Source organism: Asterias amurensis, chromosome 22, assembly GCF_032118995.1.
Source record: "Asterias amurensis chromosome 22, ASM3211899v1".
Taxonomy (NCBI): Eukaryota; Metazoa; Echinodermata; class Asteroidea; order Forcipulatida; family Asteriidae; genus Asterias; species Asterias amurensis.
In genome coordinates, this window is record NC_092669.1 from 925,678 (window position 1) to 953,666 (window position 27,989).

Here is a 27,989-nt window from a genome sequence, read left to right on the forward strand (position 1 = left end):
CATAAGAACAATTTTGATTGGATGAACGAAAGTGACTATTAGCTTACGTTAAATAGCTCATTGGTATCTGAAAAGTTGTAATAGGTAGTTTAACTTGTATTCTTAATAAAATTGCACTATAAGTGATTTAATTAGACTAGTAAGTTATGTTTTATAACTTCTGTTAAATTAATTGCTCAAAATGGTTGTTTTACGATCGACCAATGAAAACTCGTCTCTGACAGACAAACCCATTTCAGTAGCCCCGCCCGTTATATGCACACCAACTTTCAACGTTGAATCTTCGATGGCCGTAGTTTCTCCCCAGGTTTAAAAACCAAATTTGTTGAAAACGGGGTAGAGTCACGCCCAAAAGAAGAACTTTTCTGAAAGGTCAGTATTTAAAAGTCATTTTGTTAATTAAAGTTTAGATGACTTTGCTTCCAAAAGAAGAATTAGTGTGCCATAAAATGTTCATGCTGCAGCCTCCCCGATCACACGTCAGGCAGTGGTCGTCGGCCCCACACCACACAACAGTTAGTGACAACACGACACACTTTTTTTTATTTAGTCAACATAAAACAATTTGTTCCTTGCACCTCCCGTGCTGCTGCTATGCGGTAGCCGCCCAAGTTTGGAATGGCCCACGTGCTGTTGACAATTAGTTGAATAAGTTGGGTGCAGCATGAAGGTGGAATTGGTGCACGCACCCTTGTTATATCTTGCACTTTTTAGATGAAGGGCCCAATGAATGTCTGAAATGTACGTATTCGACTGCAAAGTGTAAGACTGAGTCACTGACTGACACTGACACTAGTGACAGTGACAATTTCTACCTCCATGGCCATGGGGATGGTTCACTCGACGTCTTCTTGAAGTTGAAATAATCATGGATAACTTTCCGTATGGTGACACCACTTTTTCACTCATTTTTAGAAAAAGGGATATCTCATTGAGGTAAATTAGATTATTTCATATCGAATGAAAAAGTGGTGGCGCCATACGGAAACTTTTCCATAATCATTAATGATGATGATGATTTACTTATTATAAATCTATTTATTTAAAAATGAGATTGCTTTTGTAAAACATGTTTCTAACCGTTGTCAATGCAGCATTTAAAGCTCATCACATGAGTGAAAAACTAGCAGCTAGTTAGTAGTTAGTTGGGCATCGGATCGCATTCCTCCCAGTCCCATCATAAAGTTTTAGTTAGTTAGACCTAGAGTTCTTGGATGTTTTTATTGAATGCACGACGAGGTCGAGGACAGATGGGCAACTTTGGACAAGTTTCTGAATCCTGTCACCACATTTTCATTCGTTTTATGATATACCTAATGCAATGTAGTATCTCCTCATTTTACCGAAATGAGATAATATTTCCTTTTTGTAAAAATAAGTGGAAAAGTGGTGGCAGAATACCAAAAAATTTCTGCATTTTTAATATACAATTCAAATTTAATAAACCATTATGCAAATTTACTAATTTGTACATGATAGTCGATACAACAAGATACTACATGTATGTGATATTTATTGCATTGAAAAAAAAGCAAGACCCCCCCCCCACATTACATGGTGGCAAAATGATATAATTGTGATGCGTGCACAGCATTTAGTGTACAGTACCCAGTCAACCCTCCTTATCCCACATACATGTTAATTTACTGTGCCCTAAGCACAAAGCAAAGTTTCTTACTGAAAAGAGAGGAAAGTAGCACTAATTTGAATAGTTTGTGACTATTTTTCTGCTTACTTTTTTAGCAGACTTTGTTCAGCAATTATTGTAATTTGGCCCTGGTTTGTACATGCCTTCAAATGTCACCATTGTAGATTTTGTGGTTTGAGTTTGTGTTTTTGAGATACATTGATCGTTGATTAATGATCTCAAAACACAAAGCAGTTATTGAAATTAATTACTATTTCCTCATTTCCTGGATAAGATCATACTGAGCAATGCACAAGTTTTTACACTATCCTTTTCAAGCCTTGTGCACTAATGTGTTCCCTGCTGCGTATGTAGGCCCCCATCGTTAGCCTCTAGGGCGAAACCCTTGAGCTGGTCAGCAGAACTCTTGACCATTTTTATCATTGATATTCCCATAAGCAGATTGTATCATTGATATTGTTGTAAGCAGATTGACGTTTTGGGTCATAAACAAGCAATCTTAATTTAATTAAAAGCCAACAATTAAAATTATTAATATATTTTATGACAAATAAAAATTGTGTCCTTGATCGTCTTTGCCACTCAGAGACATGGACAAAATAGAGAGACGGCCAACATACGGCCTGCCAGCTGTAAGTAAAAAAATCCACAATGCAAATTTAACATCTTATAAATATAAATAGCTCAGTTTAAAGAGCACCGGGCTTGTTAATCCGTAGGTCGCAGTTTCAAGTCCCACTGTAGTAAATTTTTCTTTTCTCAACCTAAAAGTATAATATCTACTTCAATCACATACACTGTATGCCTATAATTATAAAAGTCATAATCATACAATCCTGCTCCAATAGCTGAACACACAGGCCTTGAATTGTTTCTTTTAGGGGCACTTCTTTCGTGCAAGGAAAATTTTAATTTGTATTGGAACTTTGCAAAGGGCAACAAAGCAAAAGCACCTGAGCACCACAGCAATTGCTTTGGGTGCCGTGGGTTATTTCCAGGCCTGATCATGCTTCGTTTTGATAGGTGTGTTGCTTAATTATTTATTTATTTTTGACCAGCCTGGAGTGCTCTTGTCTTAAGATTCCACATCGTCAGGCTAGTGTCTAATCAAGCTTTGCATAATGCTTTTTCTAAGACTCTTTTTTATACTCTCTGTTTTGTCCAGTAGTATTGAACAGGAAACTCGCAAGGGACAAAAATCAATCCCAATGCATTTTCCCCTTAGCAAGTAATTGCATTGTGATTGCTAGTCCGGCTGGTGGTTACGGAGTATACATTGATCAGCCACTGAATTCGCTTGGTACTTGGCCATTCTGGCACCGGTGAAATCCATTCCAAACATAATGAATATAATTCTTGCCCATTGGCGCAATAGACTGGCTTTGCAAGTCAATCCAATAGTCTTGGTTTGTTTGGCTCATATTCTAATGCAGTGTGTGTCGTTTCTATTGACTCTGTGTTAGTGTAAGGACTGGTTAGCAAGTCTAGCAGCAGATGAGTTGTTGACAGATGAAGTGTGATGCAGATGAGTTGGATTTCAGCTTTATTACAAGAGGAAAACATCTTAAAGGAACACGTTGCCTTGGATCGGACGAGTTGGTCTATAAAAAGCGTTTGAAACCGTTTGTTATGAAATGTATATGGTTAGAAAGAGGTTTTAAAAGTAGAATATAATGATCCACACAAGTATCACTCAAAATTGCACGGTTTTCTTTTTACGTCGTGAACTATCACGGTTGGCCAATTATGGGAGTCAAAATTTTGACTCCCATAAATGGCCGACCGTGTTATTGGACGAGGTAAAAAGAAAACCACGCAATTTCGAGGCATATTTGTGTAGATCATTGTATTCTACTTTTACATCATCTTTCTAACCATGTGCATTTTATAACAAACGGTCACAAAACGCTTTTCAAAGACCAACTCGACCGATCCAAGGCAACGTGTTCCTTTAATGGGAGGATATCAGGCCTTATCCTTTTAAGCAAAAGCAGAAGAAATTGCTTAACAAATTTCTGCTTAAATGAGCAGGATAATAATGGTCACAAACAAATTGTACACCTTATTCGATTTAAGCATAATTTTATTGTGCTTAGCTACTTTTGGTACATGTAGGTCTACTTTTGTGCCACAGCCTAATGAAATGAGCCTTGCCGCCTAGGCTAGTAATCTTTTTTTTTTTGCGTCCCTCTTTACTTTGAGAGGAGAGTTTTGCACCTTCATGTTTTACTTGCTGTCATTTTCATTTGGAATACATGTAGATGTAGACCATATCAAGCGACATGACTCAGTGAACCATTTCCCTTGTATAACTGAGCAAAATGCTTCACAAATTATATCAACTGCTACTCAAAAATCATCATTTGTTACTCAATACTAGCATTCACTGTGCACAAAAAAAGCTTCCGACAAAATGTTTTGCTATGCAAAATTGCTGGATGAAATGTAGACCATACCCACTTACATGACAGGACTATTGGCAAGAATCTAGAAATTTAGCACTTGGCACGAAATGTCAAATGCACTATTAATTAGATACACCACACAAGCCAATAGCCAAACACCCTGCATGCAGTCTAATAGTATAGTGGTTTTCTCAAGCATTTAGTGTATTGTTTATGTACTTCACCTCTTGAAAGACACTTTTGGAGCTACGGATAAAAGTGAATAAGGATTTTTAGCCCCTTCACACGAGAGCAATTTAGCAAGGGTCCCTTGTTACATTTTACCATGGTTGTACAATTTTACAAAATGTACCTCATGTGAAAGGAGAAAAAAATGTTTACTGCCCAAGGTCTCTTTGAAAATGTCAAACCTTGCTAAGTTTTAGCAAGGGAGCCCTGTTAAATTGATGTTGTGTGAAAAGCACTTTGTTGCAACTGCAGGATATTCAGTTAGCAGAAAACATTTTAAATACATAAGTCATGAAGTACATCGGACTGACAGAAGCACTTCCTGGTGTCATTACTGGGTGTTGACAATCAGGTGTTGACAATCGGGGTTGGATGACTTCCTTCTCCAACCCATTCATTGAAAATAGTATGCCCAGCTCACCTTATATGGTTCCCAACACACCTTATTTGGTGCTCAACACACCTTATTTGGTAACTCAATGCACTCTGTTTGGTACCCAGAGAGCCTTATTTGGATATTGTACTTGATAAATCAGAGGGAATGGCATTCCATCGTGTTTTGTGATTGTGCAGTGGTGGTTGAAGGTCAGAATGCCTGTATGCTTAGTAAGAATAGGCCTAAATTTAATGATTATTTGAGTGCTGTTAAAGGCAGTGGACACTATTGGTAATTGTCAAAGACTAGTCTTCACAGTTGGTGTATCTCAACATATGCATAAAATAACAAACCTGTGAAAATTTGAGCTCAATTGGTCATCGAAGTTGCGAGATAATAATGAAAGAAAAATAACCCTTGTCACGTGAAGTTGTGTGGGTTTAGATGGTTGATTTCGAGACCTCAAGTTCTAAATCTGAGGTCTTGAAATCAAATTCGTGGGAAATTACTTCTTTCTCGAAAACTATGGCACTTCAGAGGTAGCCATTTCTCACAATGTTTTATACCATCAACCTCTCCCCATTACTCGTCACCAAGAAAGGTTTATGCCAATAACATGTTATTATTTTGACTAATTACCAATAGTTTCCACTGCCTTTAAGGGAGAATGCTGAACATTATTTGGAAGTTATTTGAACAAAATGTTGCTTTCCCTCCGAATGTACACAGAGCCCTGGCAAACCTTTGCTTGATTATTCATGGAATTTTAAATTAAACATAATGAGGTTTACCTAGAACCAAAAGAAGGTTTGGTTTCAAGATCAACTTTCCGTTTCAGGTTTTGCTTTTTGGGTAGACTTGACTAAATCCTTTGATCATACCTTTGCTGTGTGGGTTAGTAAGCACAGTTGTACAACGAATATTATGTTGTTTATAAATATCATTGTGGGGCCTATACGTTGATGAAACTTAATACTTGCCCACTTATTGTAGATCTTTACGCATGAGTGAACGGCCTTACGCAGGAGACATTTTATGTCAATGTTCCACTTGGCGTACTCCAGTGCCTATGTAATTAGTAGTGCTGGTTAACTGCTTGGTTTTCTTGAGTTCGGTATTACTGTAATGAATGGTTAAATTTACATTATAACGATTCAACCTTAAGATAAGTTTCATCTCATATTTACTTAGCAAACAAGCGCAGCGTGCTCCCGATGATTTAAAGTCCTGAAATATGTTAACTGCTCTTTTTAGCATTATTAACCGATGCACAAAAGAAATGGCAGAGCATTCCACTGGAAATACTATTGTGGGGGTTATAAAAACTATTGAGGCATACAATGAATACAAAAGAGCACTATGAACTTGAACAATAACATGACCTTAGTTTTTGTAGTGGGCGATTGTTGAGCTCTCGTTTGGTGTGTTGTTCAATAGGGGCTGGTTTTGAAAAAATCTAGAATAAAAACGGTTGAACATGTCCTTTTTAAAATATTATAAAATCTGTGCACAAAAGGGTTAAGGGCGAATGCTGACATATCTGTAGTACTTTGTGTATGCAGATGTTGAAACTACATGTTCAACAAATAAACACTCGATGGATTCAGAGGACAATGCACACAGCAATGTAAACAGCGTATAAGAAGTGAGACCACTCAAATACTACAGAGTATGAACAGATTTACATCAATGTATACAATGAGGAAACAACTTCCCTAAACATGCCGTTCACCTCACCAGTTTATACACAAAGTAGTGTAAAAACGCAGTGGTCTCAGCAGTGGACAAATTAAGCTTGGGCGATATCACGATATTATCGAATATCGCGATACTAATTTGGAAACGATTTCGATATCGGATCATCGCAATATCGCGATGTATTTCCTAGCTGAGACATCTTGCACCCCATAGGTTTGGAGTAAAACCAGAAGAATAGGTCATTAGAACACCTCTCTTATGCTATGACTGTCTCTTCTACAACTTTCACTGGGAGGTTGAAGACTGATGATGACAAATTTAATTAATCGCGATTATATCGAATATCGGGATATATTGTCAGCGATATATCGCAGGGGTCGAAATTAAGTGTATTGTCATGGTAGTCAGCAAGGCTAGTAACCAATAATTTTTAGTAGCCCTGATGAGATTTTGGTAGCCCGAAAGACACGTTATGTCTCGCGTCACGGCTCAAACTTTACAATACACCATAGCACAGTTCTTTGTTGTTTGTAATGATGATTTTTGCATTGTTTTTCCACTAGCCCGTCGGGCTATCAAACTGGAAAAATCAGTAGCCCGGCTGTAAATCTGGTAGTCCCGGGCTAGCGGGCTAGTGGCAATTTCGACCCCTGTATCTCGCCCAAGATTACTCAGGTGTGTAGATACTACTACCATATGTATGTACTGTGAGTAAGTTTATATATACACCATAGAGCAAAGAGTAGTTCTTTGGTGTAGTGCAATACTGTTACCATCGAGGTAGAATTACGTAGTACCTGAGGGAATCCATTTTAATTAACTGGAAGTCGTGTCCTTGTCTTGTAATTCAGTTTGTGACGAATGAATCCCGCCGAGTGCGAGTAAAATGTTACCGATAGGTACGCATTACGCAAGACCTTCGTTTATTGAGATAGTACACAGTACAGAACAATACATGGGAACTGCTTGCATAATTTAATAAACAACTGATGGAAAGATTATTTCTGTTCAACACATTTCCGTTTGTGTCTCTTATAAATTTCACGAAGCTATTTAGGTATTGATTGATTTAAAAGATAATTAATTATAATGGGAGGAAACAAGATTGTTATGCAACTTAACAGTTTTGCTATTTTGGGTGATGAATCATCGCTAATAAGGGATACCTTGAGAATGTCATATTGCTGATAATTGGAAGGAAAGTACGAAACAGAAACATTTTTGAATGTCACCTTTGCATTTATATTATTATTAATAACACAAATCTCTTGAGGTTACTGGAATTTTATTTTTAAGAGGGCGAGGCCATTTTCATGATGCACTGGGAATTTTCGTTTTTAAAGGGAATATTTTTTAAGGGGCACCAAGGCGAAGACCAGGGCAACGAGGCCCTGTGTAATTGGCGGACTGATGTACCTTGGGACAAATAATGTTCTCGGGTTATCATCAATAGAACTTAAGAAGCCTGGTTTTAATATACTCATCACATCAATTGTGAAAGTGAAGCAAACTTACTTGCAGTACAATTACAAAACAGCGCGTACTTGATTGTTTGCGTCGGGCAATTTGCTTCGCTTTCACATGAAGTACACATGTATGAACCACGCTAGACTATGACTAGAATTGGAACATTTTTGTATCATATCGAAGTAAGCACAGGCTCTTATCGGAGATTAATTGCCCCATAGTTAATCTCACTAGAAGCTTAGGGGCCATTTCAAAACATTTTGACCCACCCTCCCACCCCAAATTTTGATGGTTACTTTTTCCTCCATGGTTATATTAAATGACTTCATATAAATCTATACGCCGAAGAACAAAGTAATGAATCAAATGAACCAGATATTTTGGATCAATGGTTCCCAACATCAGTAGTTTTCAATGGCTTTACTTGGCTTTGTAAACAAAAAACTTTTACTATGTAATTTAATCAGGAATGAAATTGACAAGCTTGGCCAGCTAGGTATTTCATCATACTTTTTCGTTTGTTGTAAAATTTTGTTATAAAAACTTATTTGCGATTTTCAGTTATTTCTTTCGCCCCACCCACAAACATTGGCAATTCTGAATGGCCCCTTAGTAAACCTACATCAAGGATACAGTTTTATGGAAGCTATTATGTTGTGTACATTACATCATAGAGGAAGGACACATAAAACAAACACCTTGCTTTTAAAGTACAATGTACATTTGTACAATGTACAAACACTGAACATTTTATTGTATCAATTTGAGGACTTTTCTTTGTCTCTGTATTTCACTCTCTCTAAAGACTAGGCACATAACAATAGGAGGGCATAACAATACAAATGGTTCCAATGTTGAGACAGCATTGTTATTTTTGAAGTCCTTTGTTCTACTGCTTGAAAATAAATGATGTGGCAATGCAAATTCATAGTGAATGCACAATATGGTCGCCTACATTTTCTGTTAACTTGTGAAACACGCTTGCACCTTAGCAAATTTGTCTGCTACAGTAAGCACTGAAATTTGCTTACCGTTAAGCAGCGCTATAAATTGGGCCCTGGACTTGTGAAAAAGCTGGGCAGACTGGTGAAATGTGAAAAAGCTGGGCAGACTGGTGAAATGTGAAAAAGCTGGGCAGACTGGTGAAATGTGAAAAAGCTGGGCGGACTGGTGAAATGACTATTCCTGCTGGCTAGTCACTGAAAAATGAAGGACAAATCTTGTGTACATACTTTACTTGTCATCCAGTCAAAACAATGACACATTATTTGAACCTTGAGGGAAATTATGAGAAGCCCAATGACTGCGCTACATGTACATTGTACATAAACTGTACAAGGTTTGGTAGACAATGTTGGAGCAAACGTCTTAGTCATAATTTTTTTCTGGCGTGCCTTGGAAAATCAGTACATAATTGTACATTAAATGTATTATTACTGTATTTCTGCATTTAGTTCCACAAATTTTTACACTTTTGACAATCAATTTGCATAAAATAGTTTGTGGTCTGACATTTCGATCCTAGTTAATAGCATAGACTTTCTCAAAGGCTACATGTAAATAACACAACATACTGGTACATGTGGCCAGATTTGCGGTAACACCATTAATACTGATACATGATGTGTTATCAATAATTTCTTGACTCAAGTGTTTGCAAACTTTAAAATCTAAGCCAAGCTACATGTACATTTGTATGTGACATGAACTGCATGTTTATCTCCTTATAGTTCTTTGTACATTTTCATCTTGGCAATTCACCAGGCGAATTGCTTGGCAACCATTCAGCACCATGTTGAACAAAGATAAGGTATGATAGAAGAGTGGTAGCCACTCTGACCCAGGGAGTACATGGACCTTGGAAGGTTTCGAGAGCCACACCCTCTTAGCTCTGTGCTTTAAATACAGACATGACAGATGCCATGTCTCTTGAACACATAAACAAACCACTGCCATCTGTGTACAACTCCATGAGGCTTTTAATTTAAAAAAAAACAAAACAGAAAATTATGCACATTATTTTCAGCAAACTTATTTCAAGAAAATATTAGCTGTTGCAAACTGCCCACCAACCAAAAAGATAAGGGTATCAATGCGAAAAAAAGTTGGTGGCTTGTCGTTTCAACTTTATTTAGCAGAGTCGTTCTCAAAGGCTAATGGACCTTTCCGGCTTTCCACTAAACTCCGCCCACCGCGCACGTGAGCAAGACACGTGTACGAACACTCCCAATGACATTCTGCACGATTCTGCCGCGCGTGCCAAATATACGCGCACGCATGACCGAGTTTGTCCGACCACAATCATCGCTGTGATTGGTCAAATGGGTGAACGCGCACAGTTTGATTGATAGGCCGGATCGGTCCATTGACAACACAGCACACATTTACAGGGCCAAATTATGGGCTCTGCGTACCGCGCTTACAATCACCATTCTCCTCTTACTGTTCAAGCACTGAATTTCTGCGCTAGCTGTACAAGCTACACCGAAGAATGCCTAGTAACCTGGAGTACGCACAAGCAGAAAATCCCTGCTAACCCGTGAAATACGCTTGACGTAAGCACAGAATTCCCAGCTTCCGTAAGCGCCGACTCTTTGCTTGAGACGGTAAGCAGAGCCATGAAATTGGGCACAGGGTCCAATTTCATAGAGCTGCTTTTTTAAAGCACAGAAAGTAGCTGAGCACTTGCAAAATTGTGCTTAAACTAGTTCTAACGTGGTAACCAGCCAAACAAGTAAGTCACTTGTACAATTTGTGACTAGTATCCTGCTCATTTCTGCTAAGCAGAAAAATATTAAGCAATATTTTCTGCTTAAGCACCTCTATGAAATTGGGCCCAGGTTATACTAATGTCACACGAGCTGAGCAGTCAAGTGGTGCTACTCTTCCAAATATTCCTTCCGTTTTCCCAAGAGGCCCAGAAATCAAGACACTGTGTCTTGATATTTGGCCTTTGGATATTTTGCTCTTTCGTCCTTGGTTTAAAATTTGCATTTGGACCTGCAGTGAGTGCATGCCTCAAGAATTGTTTGCATTCATTGTTAGATTATATGACTCTATTATCAGATATGACTCCCAGCAATATTGCCATAGTGTATTATCTTTTTCCATGATCTGTGTTAAATATTGTTGTAGGATGAGACAGAGAAGATGGTAACCTTTTGATCTTTGAACCATGTCTCTATCTATTGATACAAAACCAGGGCTCATCCTTAACTCTAGCCTGGTGTACATACATTGTTTAGTAAAGACTACAGGCTATAAACAGTACATGAACTTCTCAACCTGCCCTTGCCTGTACCTGTAGGCTACTAAACACTGTCCAACCTACATACATGTACTACTTGTTTAAAATGCTCATTTTGTTCCTTTTCAGATGAATAATAACAAAAATTAATGGGTTAATTTATTTTTGAATGTGTGAATGTAACTTTGTTTGACCATTAACTTGTTGTGATGTGATCGCTACCATTAATACAACAGAAAGAAACATTTATGACATTACATGTTTAAAATCTGGGCTACTAAAACTTCCCAGGGGGTAACCAAGTTAAACGCACAGTTAACAAAAAACTTAAATGCAATGCCTAAATACAATACCTACCTTTGTTTGTTTACAGAACATACAGGTGACCTTTGACACATAGGTGACCTTTGACACATCAATCATGTCGGAGTACAGCGAGGAGAGCATGCTCTCATCAGAGGGCAGTTTCTGGGAGATTGGTCAGTTCAGGCGAACGGTCAAGCGAGTTGACGACGGTCACCGACTGTGCAACGATCTTATGTTGCTTCTACAAGAACGGAGTGAGATCGAACGGAAATACTCAAAGTCCCTAAAGCACTGGTCCAAGAGATGGAATGAACTCATTGATAAAGGTAGGAATCATAGAGTTATATATAAGAACTAGAGGGCGCACTGGCCTATATATGCGCTCCGGCATGCGCGCAGGCGGCCATTTTCTAAGTTGACAAAACTGGCATCTCACAGGGAGTGTTTGTGCGGCCATTTTGTAAGTTGAACAAACAGCATCGCGTGAGCGTTCAATAAACAAACCCTTTGACATTTTAAGGCCATTTAATCATTTCAAGTTTTAACACCAACAGGTCCAGAATACGGCACCATCAAATCAGCGTGGAAATCAACATTGACCGAGGCAGATCGTAAATCAGAAATCCACCAAGAGATGGCCAAGAACCTGATGCAAGACGTCCATGGAGCGGTTAAGACGTGGCAGAAGGAAAACTATCATAAAAAGATGATGAACGGATTCAAGGAGACAACGGAAGCAATGGAGGGATTTACAAAGGTTCGGCGATTATTGTTAAGAAAGTTTCTAATAAAATATGCTTTTATTTTTTTGCATATATGCATTAACATCTTTGGTTGGTCAGTTTTATGGACTGATGCAATTGGAAACTTCGGCTGTTTTTCAAAACCACGGCTTAGGCTCAGTGTTGTGTTGTCATTTAGCCTTTGACTCTGCTTGGGTTGAAACATCAGGGCCTGTTAGCACAAAAATTTGCTAAGCATGAAATTCCTTCCTTGATAAAAACAGGATTACCAACCAAATTTCATCATGATTTTTAGGATAAGCAAGCAACAGCTGAATACAAGTAACAAGAAATGTGCAACAAATGAAAAATTGATTGGTAATCCTGTTTTATTAAGGAAGAAATTTCATGCTAAGCAATTTTTGTGCTTTCAGGCTTTAAGAAATTAGTCCCTTATGTGCACCATATAGGGACTTGGGTCAATTTCACAAAGATAGTCCTAACTTAGGACCAGTCCTGTATACTAAAAAACAACATAAGGCTAGTCCTAAGTAAGGATAAGTAACGCGTCCTAACTTGAGATAAGACTAGTCTTAACTCTTTGTGAAATCCACCCCTGGTTCTTAATTAGGGCCCAGGTTCATAGAGCTGCTAAAGCACAAAAAAAGAATCTAAGCATAACGAAAGTTTGCCTACCAGGGGCCAATTTCAAAGAGCTGCTTAAGCAAAAAATTTGCTTAAGCACGAAAATAGCTCGCTTATTTTACACATGTTACTGGCCAAAATTTCCTGCCATATACACTGCTTATAACTAGTATTAAGCTGTTGTTTACTTAGCATTACAATCGAGTGGAGTCTTGGCCGGTAATCTGATTTTACTAAGCAATGAATTTTTTGCTTAAGCAAATTTTTTTGCTTAAGCAGCTCTATGAAATTGGGCCCAGAGTAGGGTTACTAGCCAAACTACTACATGTCTATTTGTGACTGTATCCTGCTCATGTCTGCTTAGCAGCAGACAGTTGTTAAGCAATATTTTCTGCTTAAGCAGGTCTTTGAAATTGGGCCCAGTTTGAAACAGCTTATTATTTCTGGTTTATTTTTTGCCATTAAATTTTGTATTATTTCTTAATGACAGGCTCAGAAACCATGGGGCAAGGCAATGAAAGCTGTTAATGCTAAGAAAACTGCTTACCACTCGGCCTGTAAGGCAGAGAAACAAGCCGTTAGCCAAGAGACCACAGCCAATAGAGATACCTCTCTCTCACCAGATCAGGTTGGTCATCACTAAGCCCTTAATCTAATATCCCCAATCCCTTAATCCCATCCAGTTAGTAATCTGAATTTGAATCTCTGTAAGGCTGACAATTAAGCAGTTAGCCAAGAGATACCTCACTCTCACAAGATCAGGTTGGTCATCACTAAGCCCTTAATCGAATATCCCCAATCCCTTAATCCCATCCAGTTAGTAATCTCAATTTGAATCTCTGTAAGGCTGACAATTAAGCAGTTAGCCAAGAGACAACTGCCAATAGAGATACCTCTCTCTCACCAGATCAGGTTGGTCATCACTAAGCCCTTAATCGAATATCCCCAATCCCTTAATCCAATCCATTTAGTAATCTGAATTTGAATCTCTGTAAGGCTGACAATTAAGCAGTTAGCCAAGAGACAACTCCCAATAGAGATACCTCTCTCTCACCAGATCAGGTTGGTCATCACTAAGCCCTTAATCGAATATCCCCAATCCCTTAATCCCATCCATTTAGTAATCTCAATTTGAATCTCTGTAAGGCTGACAATTAAGCAGTTAGCCAAGAGATACCTCACTCTCACAAGATCAGGTTGGTCACCACTAAGCCCTTAATATTAATAATCTTTTATCCCCAACCCCTTCACCTCAGCCATTTTAGTAGTCTGTCAAGTTTTGTCAGATGGGTGGACTCCTAGTGGACTCCTGGTGGACTCAAGTTGTGTTATTTAAAGAATGTGGGCGCAACTATAGTGACCTTGAGCAAGGAGACGTATCATAATTGCTTCAATATGGGCTGTTCTTTCCTGCACTACCTCTGGCAGACAGGGATGAAGAAGTTAAGTCATCCATCTAAGATTCGCTTTCCTTTTTTGCCTTCTTCAGGTTAAAAAGATGAAGGAGAAGGTGGAGAGATGTCAGTCAGAGAAAGAAAAGATGGAAGAAAGATACAACAAATCTCTGGAGGAGCTGAAGGCTCTTAATCCCCGCTACATGGAAGACATGGGCATCCAGTTTGACAAGACACAAGTCTTTGAGAAGACGAGAATCAAGTTCTTCAAGAATTCACTGAAGGATATGCATAAAGTGCTTGATCTGTCCGTCAGTCCAAGGTACGTACATTCAGGCCTCTTAATAACCCAGGGTACAAATAGCCGGGGTGCGCTGTGCTTTTTCTTAGGTGCCCTCTGCAAGGTTCCAATACAAACTTATGTTTTCCATTGAAGTGCCCCCGACTAGAGGAAAATTGCTGAGCCCATTAAAGGGCGAAGTTGAAGCCTGTACTTTGTCAAAGTGGCATAAGGGGGAAACCCAGGGCCAAGGCCCTTGTCATTCTCAAGAATATTCATATTCATAAAATCTCGACCCTGATTCCAGTCTGGGGAATTACAGTGAAGGGTAGGGGTAGGATTGGGTTGTTTTATTACCCAATGATAGGCTAAGAATTTTTTTTATTTCTTGTACGGACGCAAAAACTGTAAACGATAATTTTTGTCTCTCTGGATTTTCATTATTTTTCAAGGTGTTTACAGATTTTATTTCAACGAAAGAAAACACTGAACAATTTTAAATGATTCTCTTGTTTTTTTTTCTCTCTTGATTTTCAGTTTTGGCCAGGTGTATACAGATTTCATCGCGACGATAGAAAACGCGGATGCTGAGAAGGATCTGAAGTGGTGGAAATCAAATCATGGGACAGGAATGGCCATGCATTGGCCGGACTTCGAGGTTAGCTTCCTCCAGGAATTTGTCTTAATTTGTTTTCTTTTTTTTTTCTTATTTATAAATAAATAAACAACATCTTTACAAAACACAGGCTTGAATCTTGGCAACTACATGCATGCTTCTTGTCTTTGCCTTGGTGCCCCTCCTGGTTGAAATGGTGCCCCTGGTCTTTGCCATGGTGCCCCTGATCTTTGCCATGGTGCCCCTGGTTTTTGACCCGTTACCCCTGTTCTTTGCCTTGGTGCCCCATGAATTAACTAAGTACAGAGGCAATCACTTCCAAGCTTGAAATGTGCTGGCAGTAGAAACTAGAATTTCCATTTCAATCAAAGCGATTCCCTTTCTGACAAAAAAACTGCCTTTCCCACAATACAAAAAAAGTCTCGGGATTGTAAACACATCTCCCTTGTCCACCCTAGGAATACAAAGAGGAACTCCACGCAATCGGAAGTAAACGAGCAACGATGAAGAATTCGGTGAGCGGTGGAGGGGACAGTATAACAGTAAAGACGGTACGGTCTTTGAACGATGATTATAATAACAGTGACTATAACGACCCCACGCTCAACGCTTTCAGTGACCGGTAAGTGACCTTTGATCATTTCTCCTCTCAAACCTTTCCATTGACTTTAAAAATTTAAACAATAATAAATGCAACTAAACTATTGAATTGCAGAAATAAATTTTCTTCTTTTTTTGGCTTTTTGTAACCGCGTTTTTTTTAGTTTAGTGGTGTTATTTTGTAAACTCTTTTTGTTTAAGGAATATGCACAAGTTTCTCTGGACTGTAATATATTTACTGTCAATAAATATTATTGTAAAAAATAAATATTGAATAAATTCTTTCTATTTTCACTTTTCCAACTGCTTACCCATCTGGCCTCCAAACTCACAACTTGGTATCCCTGTGACTTTATTTTCCATGGGAACAATGTCCCCTTTGTGGAATCCTGTTCCTGCAACCAACTTATGTTCCTCATCCCTTACTGGGAATGTATGGTTGAATGCTACCTCTTTGAATGTCTGTACTCCATGATAAACCCAAATTCTTTGTCAACAACACCCACCTTCCCTCATTCTCCCGCCAACTCAATTTATAAATCTACCCATTATCGCCCTTCACAATCCAATTCATCCCAAATTTGGTCCATTTTACTCCTTTCTTACTGTGACATGACACCCTACCACGTTCATTGTCCCCCAAATCTCCCTTTACCCCCCTCTGAACCCCCTATACGGGTCACCCCAGTAGTAGTTACGACACCCCTAGCCCCTCTTTAAACTCCAATGCATTTAAGTGGCCGCATTACAGCGATACTACGGAGCCCGAGTCACCGTTCACAAGGTATAATTTCGTACCTATGACGTGGAACTGTTGCATGCTCTGTTTTTATAACCGACTACCAATTTCATCAAGCTGTTTAGCAGAAAATGATGCTTAGCAATTTTGTTCTGCCACTTAAGTATAAAAACTAGTTTTAGGGACTAGATGTTCGTAGTGTTTGAGTGTCATGTTATAATTTTCTAGAGAGATAGAGAGCTGTAGTACTTGTGTTATATTTACTGGCTGACATATTTAGTAGTGTCGTGTTTATTTTTCTTCCTTGTTGAACAACTCACTTTTTTCTCTTCAATTCAATTAATTTATTTGAAAGATAGAAATGGAAAATTTACATGCCAAAACATTGATAAAATCTCCATGCACCAAAAAATACAGTAATAACTTACATTGATTTTCTTGGGTGCTGCAAAATGTGTATCTTTCCCCCAAATAATATTGTGGAAGTGTTCAAGTAATTTGTGTTGCCTTGTATGGTATAACAAGTAAATAAGTTCATGGAGTGTACATGTACAGATGTCAAAATATAGTTTTATTTTCAGGTGAATGTTATTATCGAGGATGGTAGCAGGATGTACATTTGTACATCGTGTAATGTTAATGTGCTTAGCAGGAGTTGATCTTGCTTAGCTTGAATTTTATAGTGCTGAGAATGCTGGTCGTATGGGAAATTTGACATGTGTCAAGAGAAAAGCAATAATTCAAGAGTAAAGGCCCGGTCCCACTGCAGCGATAACGAGAATGAGAACGATGCAAAGAGAACGCATTCTATTGGTTGAATGAGCATGTGCATATTCTGCGTAGAGCAATTCAACCAATACAACGTGTTCTCTTTGCGTTGTGATTGTTATCGTTTTCGTTATTGCTGCAGTGTGACTCAGCGTGCCCTTATTCCTCATGTCAAAATTTGATAAAATTCATAATTATAGTGCTATTTCAATGAAATATGAGAGGTTATGTTTTCTACGAGTGAGCTGTGTGCAAATCGTGCTTGCAAATCAGATTTCCAATTTGGGATTTTGATTATTTTATGACCAATTGACGGCCCTTCTTGTTCATCTTGTCATCACCATTTTGTGCCATTGACTTTGTTGAATGATGAAGTTTGCTATAGAAAGGTTCACGGTAAAACCATGTAAGGATAATCTCTAAATGAGTTTGGGTGGTTCTGAAAAGCACCGTTAGTTTCAACTCAACGTTTCTATCAGTATGCTCTGATCGTCTTCTGGAGAAAGCTTTCTCCTGAAGACGATCAGAGCATACTGATCGAAACAGAACCACACCAACTCACAGAGATTATCATTACAAGGTGTTACCGCAAACCTTTCTCTATCATAGTTCCACCATGCAAAGTTTTAAATCCTACTGATAAAGTTTGCAAATATCCAGTCGTCTATTCAATTTGTCTATTCACAGTGTTGTGTGTTTTGTCTTTTGCATCTTTCATTCGTTTGTAACCATTTTCTGCTTCATAATAATCATCTACCTGTGGGTTTAATCTGTATGTGTTCTTGATGTCTTACTGTTTTTATTTAACATCTTGTTTGCATCCAACGTTCTTAAGAGGTTTGGGATAACATTTAGAAGAACTGGGTTTTATTTCACAAAAGCTAAGATTGGTCTTAACAGTGCAGCAATCATAATTACTCAAGCAAAGTGTGATGTGATAATACAAATCACTATGCCAGCATTACCAATTCATCTTACGATGAATCTTGAAGCTTTGTTAAATCGACCCCTGGGGCCTATTCGACCCCTGGGGCCTATTCGACCCCTGGGGCCTATTCGACCCCTGGGGCCTATTCGACCCCTGGGGCCTATTCGACCCCTGGGGCCTATTTCACAAAGAGCCAAGATTGATTTTAATGACAGGCCTAAAACTTCACGTAGGCATCAAAGGCGGATGCCTCCATGCCCCCTGGTCATTGCCTTGGTGCCCTTGATGAAATACCCCAGTAGAAATTTGCAATTTCCCCATAGGGGGCCCTTTACCAAGGAGGAAATGCCTTTCAAAAATGAAGCATACAGGCCTGTAATGATGTGCCAATCTTAATCGCTAAGCAAAGTGTGATGTCACAATACAATTCACTATGGCGATATTGACAACTCATCCTTAGATGAATCTTAGTGCTTTGTAAAATTGAAACCAGTAGCACCTCTAAAAAGAGACTGTTAATGTCCCAACTCCAAACACTTCGCATGTTTGTCTGTCTGTCTGTGCTCGACTTTCTGGCTGTTCACACTTGTGTGTTTATCATCATTGTCAGTCTACCATTCACATTATCATTAATATCACCAGGGTCAACCCAACCCTGTTCACACTATCATAACTATCACCAGTGTCAACCCCACCCCTATTCACACTATCATTAATAAACCACTTTGGCATTAACCACCGGCTGTTTTCCTTTGGTATGTTCTTTCCCCTTATACCCTCCTGCAAATCATCAACAGTAACTTTCCCGGGTATACCCAGTATGATGATAACGATGGGTAAGTGAGGTAGTAATTAGCCTGCTTGGTGTAGGTGTGACTAATAATAATAACAGGTGTTCCTTGTGAAAGGCCAGAAGAAAAACAAATTTGGTTTCTGGTCTGGGGTTTATGTTCAAAGTCTTCTGTTTTGGTTGATAATGTGCACGTGTGTTCTGTATGATACAAATGAAGTTTTGTTACATGAATGCATGTTCGCATACTGGGAAGGAGATTTATTTTATGTTATCTTTTGAAGTTGATACAAAAAAAATGTAAAAAATTAATTTGTAAATCGATTGAATAGGTACACCAGAAACCACTGATTTATTCTACTTGGCTCAATGTGATTAACAAGTTGCTTGTCTCCTAAAGATCTTTTTTTATTTGTTTGTCTGTCGTGAAAATTTATACAAAATTAGATTTGAATGAAAAGGGGATTAATGTAATAGGTAGATAAATGGGAATATAATATTAGCTGTTTCAAACAGCTTACCAACCAAAAGGACCAGCCGTTGATTTCACAAAACTCTTCCTTACTTAGGATTAACCTTATTACTTAGGACGAGTCCCAACCCTGCACTGTAGCATGCAGACCTTAAGATTAATCCTAAGTTAGGATTGAGAGAAGAGGAGTCCTAACTCTTTGTGAAATCGACGGCTGTAAGTGCAAAAATAAGTTAATGGCCGGATGTTTCTACCCCAGCAGAGTCTTTCTGGGACAAACCTTGCTACCCCAGATCGTAACACCCTAAAGACAACTCAGATAAGATCTTCACATGTAATTGGTTTTTAAAAATCTAGAACCGGAGATCATTGGCCTCTGTTTATCGTTATGATTGTTGGTATTATTAATCTGTGTGTTGCTTTCAAAGTTAGTGTGAAAAATTAACAGTAGTGACTTTGCATGTAAGCCGTGTCCAATTGAGTGGCTGCGGCTTGATTGCCAGTTCAGCGTGTGTTGAAGCATAGGAGTACCAAAGCAACTCCCTTAGCAATAGTCAAAGCCGTAGCCACCAAATCGGAAACAGCCTTATTAACAAAAGATCATTGTCATGATGATGCCATTTAGTCTTGGTTCTAATATGCAACAACTGATATGACTAATGATACGCATTGTATCAAAAGGGAACCAGACTACGTTTCCCTGTCGGCCTCGGTTTGGTTACATGTATTAGAATGGAATAGAACAAGATGGCTACACCGTGATGAAAATCTAAAGTAGATTTCTCTGTAGATAAATAACAAGCTATCTTAATAAAATTACGGCTTGATTAAAATACCCACTGGACCACTGGCCATAGTCAAGTTTAAACCTTGTGCCAGTAACCCCACAAGTTCTGCACATTTATTCAATTGCAAAGAATGAAATATGTACCACTTGTCAGACTCCAAATTAAACATCGAGGCCAGTACCCCCTCAACCCAACAAGTCTTACAGTCAAATATTTGTTCAAACATATATTTTGGCTCAAACAGAGAAGTTCTTGAATTCCAAACCTCCTCCTCAAAGTTCACCCTTTGATTAAAAATAAGGAAAAGAAAATTTCTTTACTTTTAAAAAAAATAGAAGTTTCCTGACAATGACTAGAGCAAGCTAGTCGAAACGTTGAGACGAATCCAAGAACTCAATCTGTGGAAGTGCAGTTATAAACAATCAATTGTAAGCTTTAGTAGTAGTCCCTGCCGATTTTCTACCTTCCGCCCAGGTAGTAGTTAAAAAGCAGGACAGATCTTTTCAAAACTGAGAAGTCTCTCGAAAAAATCTGAAAAATCTACTCCGCAGTAGTAGAATAAAGCAAGACAGTTCTCTAAAGAACAAACTCTACCTGGCAAATAGATACACACATGGTGTTACCGCAAACCAAATATATATTGATACCTCACCATGCAATGCCTCGAATTCTAAAAAATACTTCTAGAAAATATTTGCTTTTAAAGACCTTTTGTCTAGTGAGGTTTTCTTGAAATTCAAGCCATGATAGTTACTTGCTGCTTGCATCTCTGTTTCCCCAAATAACACCACCTTGTCTTATATCTAACACTTTACTAATAATTAACTGTCTTTTATTAGATTTATGTTTAAAAAGTTGATCGAGGGTGTTTTACACCTGTACAAAGCCCAACTTCTGACGGGCCTGCAGCTGATTTCACAAAACGCTAGGATTAATCCTATCTCGAGTTAGGACTAGTAACTTGTCCTAACTTAAGATGGGTTCAATGCGTCCTAACGTCTATGGATACGGACCTTAACTTGTCCTAAGTCCTAAGATTAATCCTAAGTTAGGAAGAGTTTGGTGAAATCGACGGCTGATCATGTAATATTTTTGTCAGAAAAGTAGTCAATTATTAATGATAGTCAATTAATCTGAGTCAAATAGATGTATTTCTTCTAGATGTTATTTGGGGTTTAACAAAGAAAAATTTAATAGAGCGACCTTTGGATTAATGTGCCAGTGCTCTTGCAACTGAGCTATCTATCCCTAATGTTGGCGGTCTCCCTATTTTGTTAATATCTTTGTTCAGGGGTGCCAGTCAGAAGTCATCTCCTTAAGGTGATCCCCTGACTGCCACTTCCGGGTTGTAGCGTAAACGTAGGAGTTGATCCCTGGCTACATGGCAATACACCGATCCATTAGGCTCCACCCACGGTGCACGCGTGAGCAAGAACACGTGAGCCTCTCCAATGCCATTCTGCACATTTCTGCCGCGTGCGCCAAGTATACGCGCTATAGTGTCGGACTTTTGGTTGTGCAATGGGTTGTGATTGGTCAATACGCAATGGGGCGGAGCTTAATAGATCGGTCTATTACAGGTTGAATGTCTTCTGACTGGCACCCCAAACACAGATACTAACAAACCAGCAGTGGATTTCACAAAGAGTTAGGACTAGTCTTATCTCGAGTTAGGACCAGTTACTCATCCTAACTTAGGACTATCCATGCAATTTGTGTATCTCCTAGGACTAGTCCTAAGTTAGGACTTGTCCTAACTCTTTGTGAAATCGACAATCGACCCCAGGGAGACTGCCAACATAGGGCTAGATAGCTCAGTTGGTAGAGTGCCAGTGCGTTAATCCAGAGGTCATTGGTTCAAATCCCATCTACAATAAGTTTTTCTTTGTTACACCCCAAACTGTTTCAAATGTACCCAGTCACAGTGTGTTTTGCTCAGAGTGCTGGGTAAAATTTGTTAGTTCTGGGCAGGCCCTCCTGGCACTGCCCATCGTGGCTACAACACTGCCTGGTAGGTCTGCTGCCACCTTGCTGTCAAAGACCCCCTAACGCCTCTGGGAAGTATCAGGCCTGCTAAGTGTTTTCTGAATTTCTAAACTTCATTTTTTGCAAGATTTTTTTTTACAGTTGTGGAAATTGTTGGATGTAAATTGTATTTTGATTGGTTATAGCTGGATGTGAGGTATGCATGGTTTGTGGCATTGTGTTTGAAGTGATGTGTTATTGGTAAATGGTTGCTATGGTAATGGGGAAGCTCCTTTATTGCGCAATACACCTTGACCATGTTACAACCATATTATTTTGTCTTAAACAAAGAACGATCTTGTTTTGTTATGTGCATGGCTTGAGAAAAAGAAGAGCTTGAATACTTTTAAAATGGAAACCATTATAAAGAGTTTATACTATAGGAGTTGACAGAGAATGGTATCGCTATTTCATTAAATGGAGGCTCAAAGTAAAACAGTCAGTGCATTAAAAAATATTGATAATGATGTGAACAGTCGGGGAACATTACTATATGATTACAATACTTTGTTGATTTGTTGTTGTTTACTTGTTTTTGTTTACAGACAAACATCACAGGAGTCTCAAGAGAATGGCGGTGGAGTAGAGGTCAGAGCGTTGTACAAGTATGAAGGACTTGAAGATGATGAGTTGTCCTTTGATGCCGGTAAGTCCAGCAAAGTAAACCAAAATTAAAGTAAGATTTTTAATCATAAAGAGTTGCTTACTGCAATGGCGTCCATTGCAATGCATACTTCACATTTCAGCCTAAATTTGACCATCTTGGGCCTGCGTTGATCCACAATCTTTATTAGTTCGGAAGAATTCGGAAGATTGTACATTTTTGTTGATATGTAAATAACATTTTTTATATAAATTTTTCTCATATTGTGTTGATATTAAAATATTTGTTGATATGTAACTTTTGGCCGATATGTAACTTTTGACTGATATTTAAATTGTTGTTGATGCGTATATCTTTGCTAATATTTTGCTGATCTGTAACTTTTTGTTGATATTTAAATGTTTGCTGATATTTTGCTGATTTTTAATTTGTTGTTGATATATATACATTATTGCTGATATTAAACTTGTTTGTGATATGTAATTTTTTGCTGATATTCTGCTGATATGTAATTGTTTGCCAAGAGGTAAATTGCTGTTGATATTTATTGTTTCGCTAATATTTTGCCAATATTAAATTTCGTATTAATATGTAAATTGTTGCTGATATTTTGCAACCCTAATTTGTTTGTTTTTCTTTTGTCCTCGTGTCCTGTACAGCACTCTGGTCTAAGTATAGCGCTCTATAAATGCTCTGTTTTGTTATTACTATTATCATTATTATTATAATGTAATTTTTTGTTGATACTTTAAATTTAAATTTGTTCTTCTATGAGATGGCTGTTGATTTGCTGTTGCTGTTGTAAATTGTTGTTAATAATGTTTTGCTAATATTTTGCTGATATTAAATTTGTTGTTGATATATAAATTGTTGCTGATATTTTGCTGATAAAATATGTAAATTATTGTTGATATTTTAAATTTAGATTTGTTCTTCTTCAACAGGTGATATTTTATTGAAGTTGGAAGAGGAAGATGAACAAGGTTGGTGTAGGGGACGGTACAAAGGAAGAGAAGGTCTGTACCCCAGTAACTATGCTGAGAACCTCTAGACTCCCTCAACTTGTTTCCTTAATCATCAACTCTTCCACTGTGTGGATCAACAACATTATAGTGTGGATTGAATATGCAAGATAAGCAGTGTTAAGGTCAAAGGTCCGTGGCATACATCCTTCAACTGCATCAAACTCGAAGACTGTACTGTGTTTCCATCAACTCGTGTGGATCAACTAAACATAGAATGTGGATCAACTAAACTTAGATTGTGGATCAACTAAACTTAGATTGTGGATCAACTAAACTTAGGTTGTGGATCAACTAAACTTAGATTGTGGATCAACTAAACTAAGATTGTGGATCAACTAAGATTAGATTGTGGATGATGCAAGATTGTATCTCCATCTAATGAGAAGTCGTCCTCGCAAAGTTCACAATCATCAAATGGTCAAAGCAAGTAGCTATACTGTCTATTAATCAACTCATTGATCAAAAGCAGATGTTGATCCACTTTAACCAACAACGATTTATAAAAGAGAGAATTCTACCCCGAGTTCTGAAGAAAAAAACATTGGATTTGCATTCAAGATCATTCCAAATCAATATTAATATTGGTTTTACCCTCACACCCATGTGTTTTAGCAATGTACACACAGTACTGAGTAAAACCAAAATTAGTATTCTCTGTCCCCAATGCAAAGTTAACATCTATTAAATCCTAAACCAAAGCAAACTTTGTACTGTATCAGCGTGCCAGTTCAATATATTTTGTAAATGTGTTGATAAACTAGGAAATTTTAGTTGATTCACTAAAAATGAATTGTTAAAATTGATTGAAGCATCCCTGGGTTTTATTTCATTCCTTTTGAATTTGATCGTGGATCCACTAATTTGTCAACTATTAAAAAAAACTCTCTAGTTGACAGTCTGTCATATTAATGAGACTTATCAACCATCAGTTTATATTTTGTATAAAAACTATTTGATATCAATTTTTTAAGCCAACACATCATGAAGAAACATCAACTAGATCATTTCTACAAAGGATCCGTTATAATCTCAATGCTAAGCGTAACTGCAGGTATTAAAAGCCTGGAAAGTTATTTTGAATTCTTGACCAATACTATGAATTTGTCGGCAGAAGGATATTTTTATAGTGATTTTCTGCGCTCACCTGTAAAAATAGAAAGACAAAATCAGACTAAGCTTGAATTTGTGGAATTGTAAATAAAGTTTTGAATTTCTGAAGTTATTTCATGAGAACAGTATACCAGTTAATGGTACAACAATCCGGCCATATTTTGTTGGGCCCTGCCTCGGTTTATTTTTGGCTCTTATTGCGCGGTCTGCGCACCAGCTAGAGTTAACAATATTGAGTGGAGGAGGGGGGAGGGTGTGTTTATTGTCACGTGGGCCTAGCATTTTCGCTGGACTTGTAATTGGAGTTATATTTGTAAGAAAGTTCTGTCATAGGTTTCAAATTATTTAGTTGGAGATTTCTGGCCGTCTCACTCGAAGATAGACGGAAAGCTGACACTCTTGATCCCCTTTGCATTGTTGTATTCATCTGTGTTGTTTTCATTTCATTACCAAAAAATGGGCATTTCATTTCAACAATTTGTTTTATTGATTGCATGATTGATTGTTACATTGCAGAGTTGGAACAAACATCAAATAATTCTTTTTGCACTAGCTTCTTCTGATAAAGCCATGGCCCCAATTTCATAGAGTTGCTTAAAGCCATTGGACCCTTTCGGTAAACAGTATTGTCCAAGGCCCACACTTTGTGTATTACAACTTCTATACAAAATAACAAACCTGTGAAAATTTAGGCTCAATCGGTAATCGGAGTCGGAAGTAAAAATAACGGGAAAACCTACCCTTGTATACGCGCGTTTCGCCGTGGTCAGGACATGTGTTTAAAATAAATCCGTAATTCTCGCTATGGAGAATTGATATTGTTTTACTGTTTCCTCAAAAAGTAAAGCATTTCATGGAATAATATTTCAAGAGAAGTCTTTCACCACTACCTTCTGTAAACCCTGTAAGTTATTTGTAAATCTGTGAATTTTTATTTTTTTTCTGTACCGAAAGGGTCCAATGGCTTTAAGCAGGTTTATGAAATTAGGCCATGGTTACACATTATAGTAAACTAATCATGAGTATTATGTAGTGCAGTGCATAACTTGTCATAAATCATCTGTTAAGGGAATATAAACAAGTATTTTTTTTTCTTTGTTTGATGACATGAATTTATTGAGTTTTTTTAAATGCAATTTAAAATAATGAAACCTAGTCAGATTCAAACTGTATGTAAACCACTTTTTGTATTAATCTCAGATAAATAATCTCACATAACTAATGTACTGAATACCTAAATGCTAAGAGGTATTATAATTTATGTAAATCAGAAGCTTTATATTTTGCATGTTTAATTATCTCATGAATATTCAGCAGGTCTCAAAATTCCTTAAGAGAATTCAAACTATTATATTTGTTGTTTATACCAAACACAGGAATATTTAACCAAAGTTCAGAATGTTCTAATCATGAGCGTTGTATTTATTTATGTTTTTTATTCAACTTACTTTTGTTTTGTCTCACGTTTTGAGGTAGAGGGCTTCTGTTTTTGCATAGGATGTGCTTCCGTGGTTTTACAAGAAGGTAGGAATAAGATTGGGCGTCAGGATTATCAAACAAATTGTTGAATTCAAACAATATTAGTGGATTTAATGAGCAGTGGATATTGATAAATTATGGATGTTGGTATATTATGGATATTGGTATATTATGGATGATTATATGCCACAGATATCAATTATTTGCCGATCAATAATTTAGGGATGTCAATAATCTGCCAATATTGATAATTTGCCAATATTGATGATTTGCCAATATTAATGATTTGTTGTTATTGATGACTTGTTGTTATTGATAATTTGTGGATATTGATTATTTGTGGATATTGATGACTTGTGGATTTCAACAGGATATTGATATTAATATAAGTTTCCCCATGGTAGTTTCTTTTGTGCGTTGAAACATTTATCTACTGCACATCACTGCAGAATACACGCAATTGAGTTTTCAGAGTCTGTGTTATTATGATTTTAATATTTAACAATCAATGCTATTTAGTCATCTTCCATTTATTAGTTTCGTTAGATTGGTTATTAGATATTGTCCTCACTTTGGTTAAATGGTACCTATCCCTATATATGATATAGATCTATGTATATATATATATATAGTCTGGATGAATCAGCGAGTTAAATTGTATAATTTTACATGTATTTAAAAAGGCATGTCATGTGAATTCATTCATTGTAAATTATTTTAGAGGTAACTGAGATGTTGTATCAGTATGGGCTGTTTTTATAGGAACTTTGATTAGATGTTACAAATATCCACCAAAAATTGACACAAAAATGTTGATAGAGCTATGGTCAGGTCTGGATTAGTGGCTTTGGGTTGATCGTCATGGAAACTTAATTTAAAGCACAGGTTGCCCATAGCAACAACCATAGCAACAGCCGTAGTCGCCAATTCCGACACAAAAACACACACTGGTTGAAATTGGTTACCAGCCAAAATACCATGTTGTGTGAACTGTTTCTTACTGGTTCCCTGCTTATTTTGATTTTAGTTTGATAACCATCTGTTGCTGTACATGTCCGAGGTGTTTGTTGGTGCAGAGTTTATTCCTCCACATATTTAGAAGAATTCACCCGTTATGGAGATAACTTTAATTGGTAATAATGTATATAAATTGAAACATATCACTGGTTATTTAATAGGGAAGAATGTCACAAAGCTGCTAAGCATATAACAATCTCATAAGCAGAAAAAGGTAACATGAACATTTGGTGCTCGATACATGTATGTGCATGGTGGTTTTATGTCGGCATATCCAGGACACAATTTAATAGAGCTGCTTAAGCATAAAAAGTAGCTAAGCACAATCAAAAATACTTAGTTGCAAATAAAATTTGTGACTGGTATCCTGTGCGTTTCTACCAAGATTGTTATGCAATGTGATTTGCTTAAGCATCTCTATGAAATCGGGCCCAGGGTTTAATTTGAGAAACCCGCTAAGTACAGTTTGGAGAAGCATCAATAGATGATTACCATTGCTCTCATCATCTCTGCTTAGCAGCTTTGTCATTCACCTTTAATTAATTCCATACATAAACATTCAGGCAAATGCCTTGTGTGATTATTCAAATAAAATAATGCAAGATTTATAGA

The 27,989-nt window shown here is 37.6% G+C and overlaps 1 protein-coding gene across 2 annotated transcripts; it reads left to right on the forward strand.

Annotated features, from left to right (window-relative positions):
* The first annotated feature begins 245 nt into the window (after positions 1-245).
* Positions 246-27,989, forward strand: LOC139953603 (protein kinase C and casein kinase substrate in neurons protein 1-like). Of its 2 annotated transcripts, XM_071953072.1 has the most exons (10): positions 246-372; positions 11,443-11,701; positions 11,930-12,132; positions 13,233-13,370; positions 14,232-14,458; positions 14,954-15,074; positions 15,491-15,654; positions 18,865-18,903; positions 22,688-22,788; positions 23,691-27,989. In XM_071953072.1, the coding sequence occupies exons 2-10, from the start codon at positions 11,491-11,493 to the stop codon at positions 23,795-23,797; spliced, it is 1,311 nt and encodes a 436-aa protein (XP_071809173.1). In that variant the 5' UTR covers positions 246-372; positions 11,443-11,490; the 3' UTR covers positions 23,798-27,989. The 2 variants fall into 2 exon arrangements, with proteins under 2 accessions (XP_071809173.1, XP_071809174.1); XM_071953073.1 differs by lacking the exon at positions 18,865-18,903.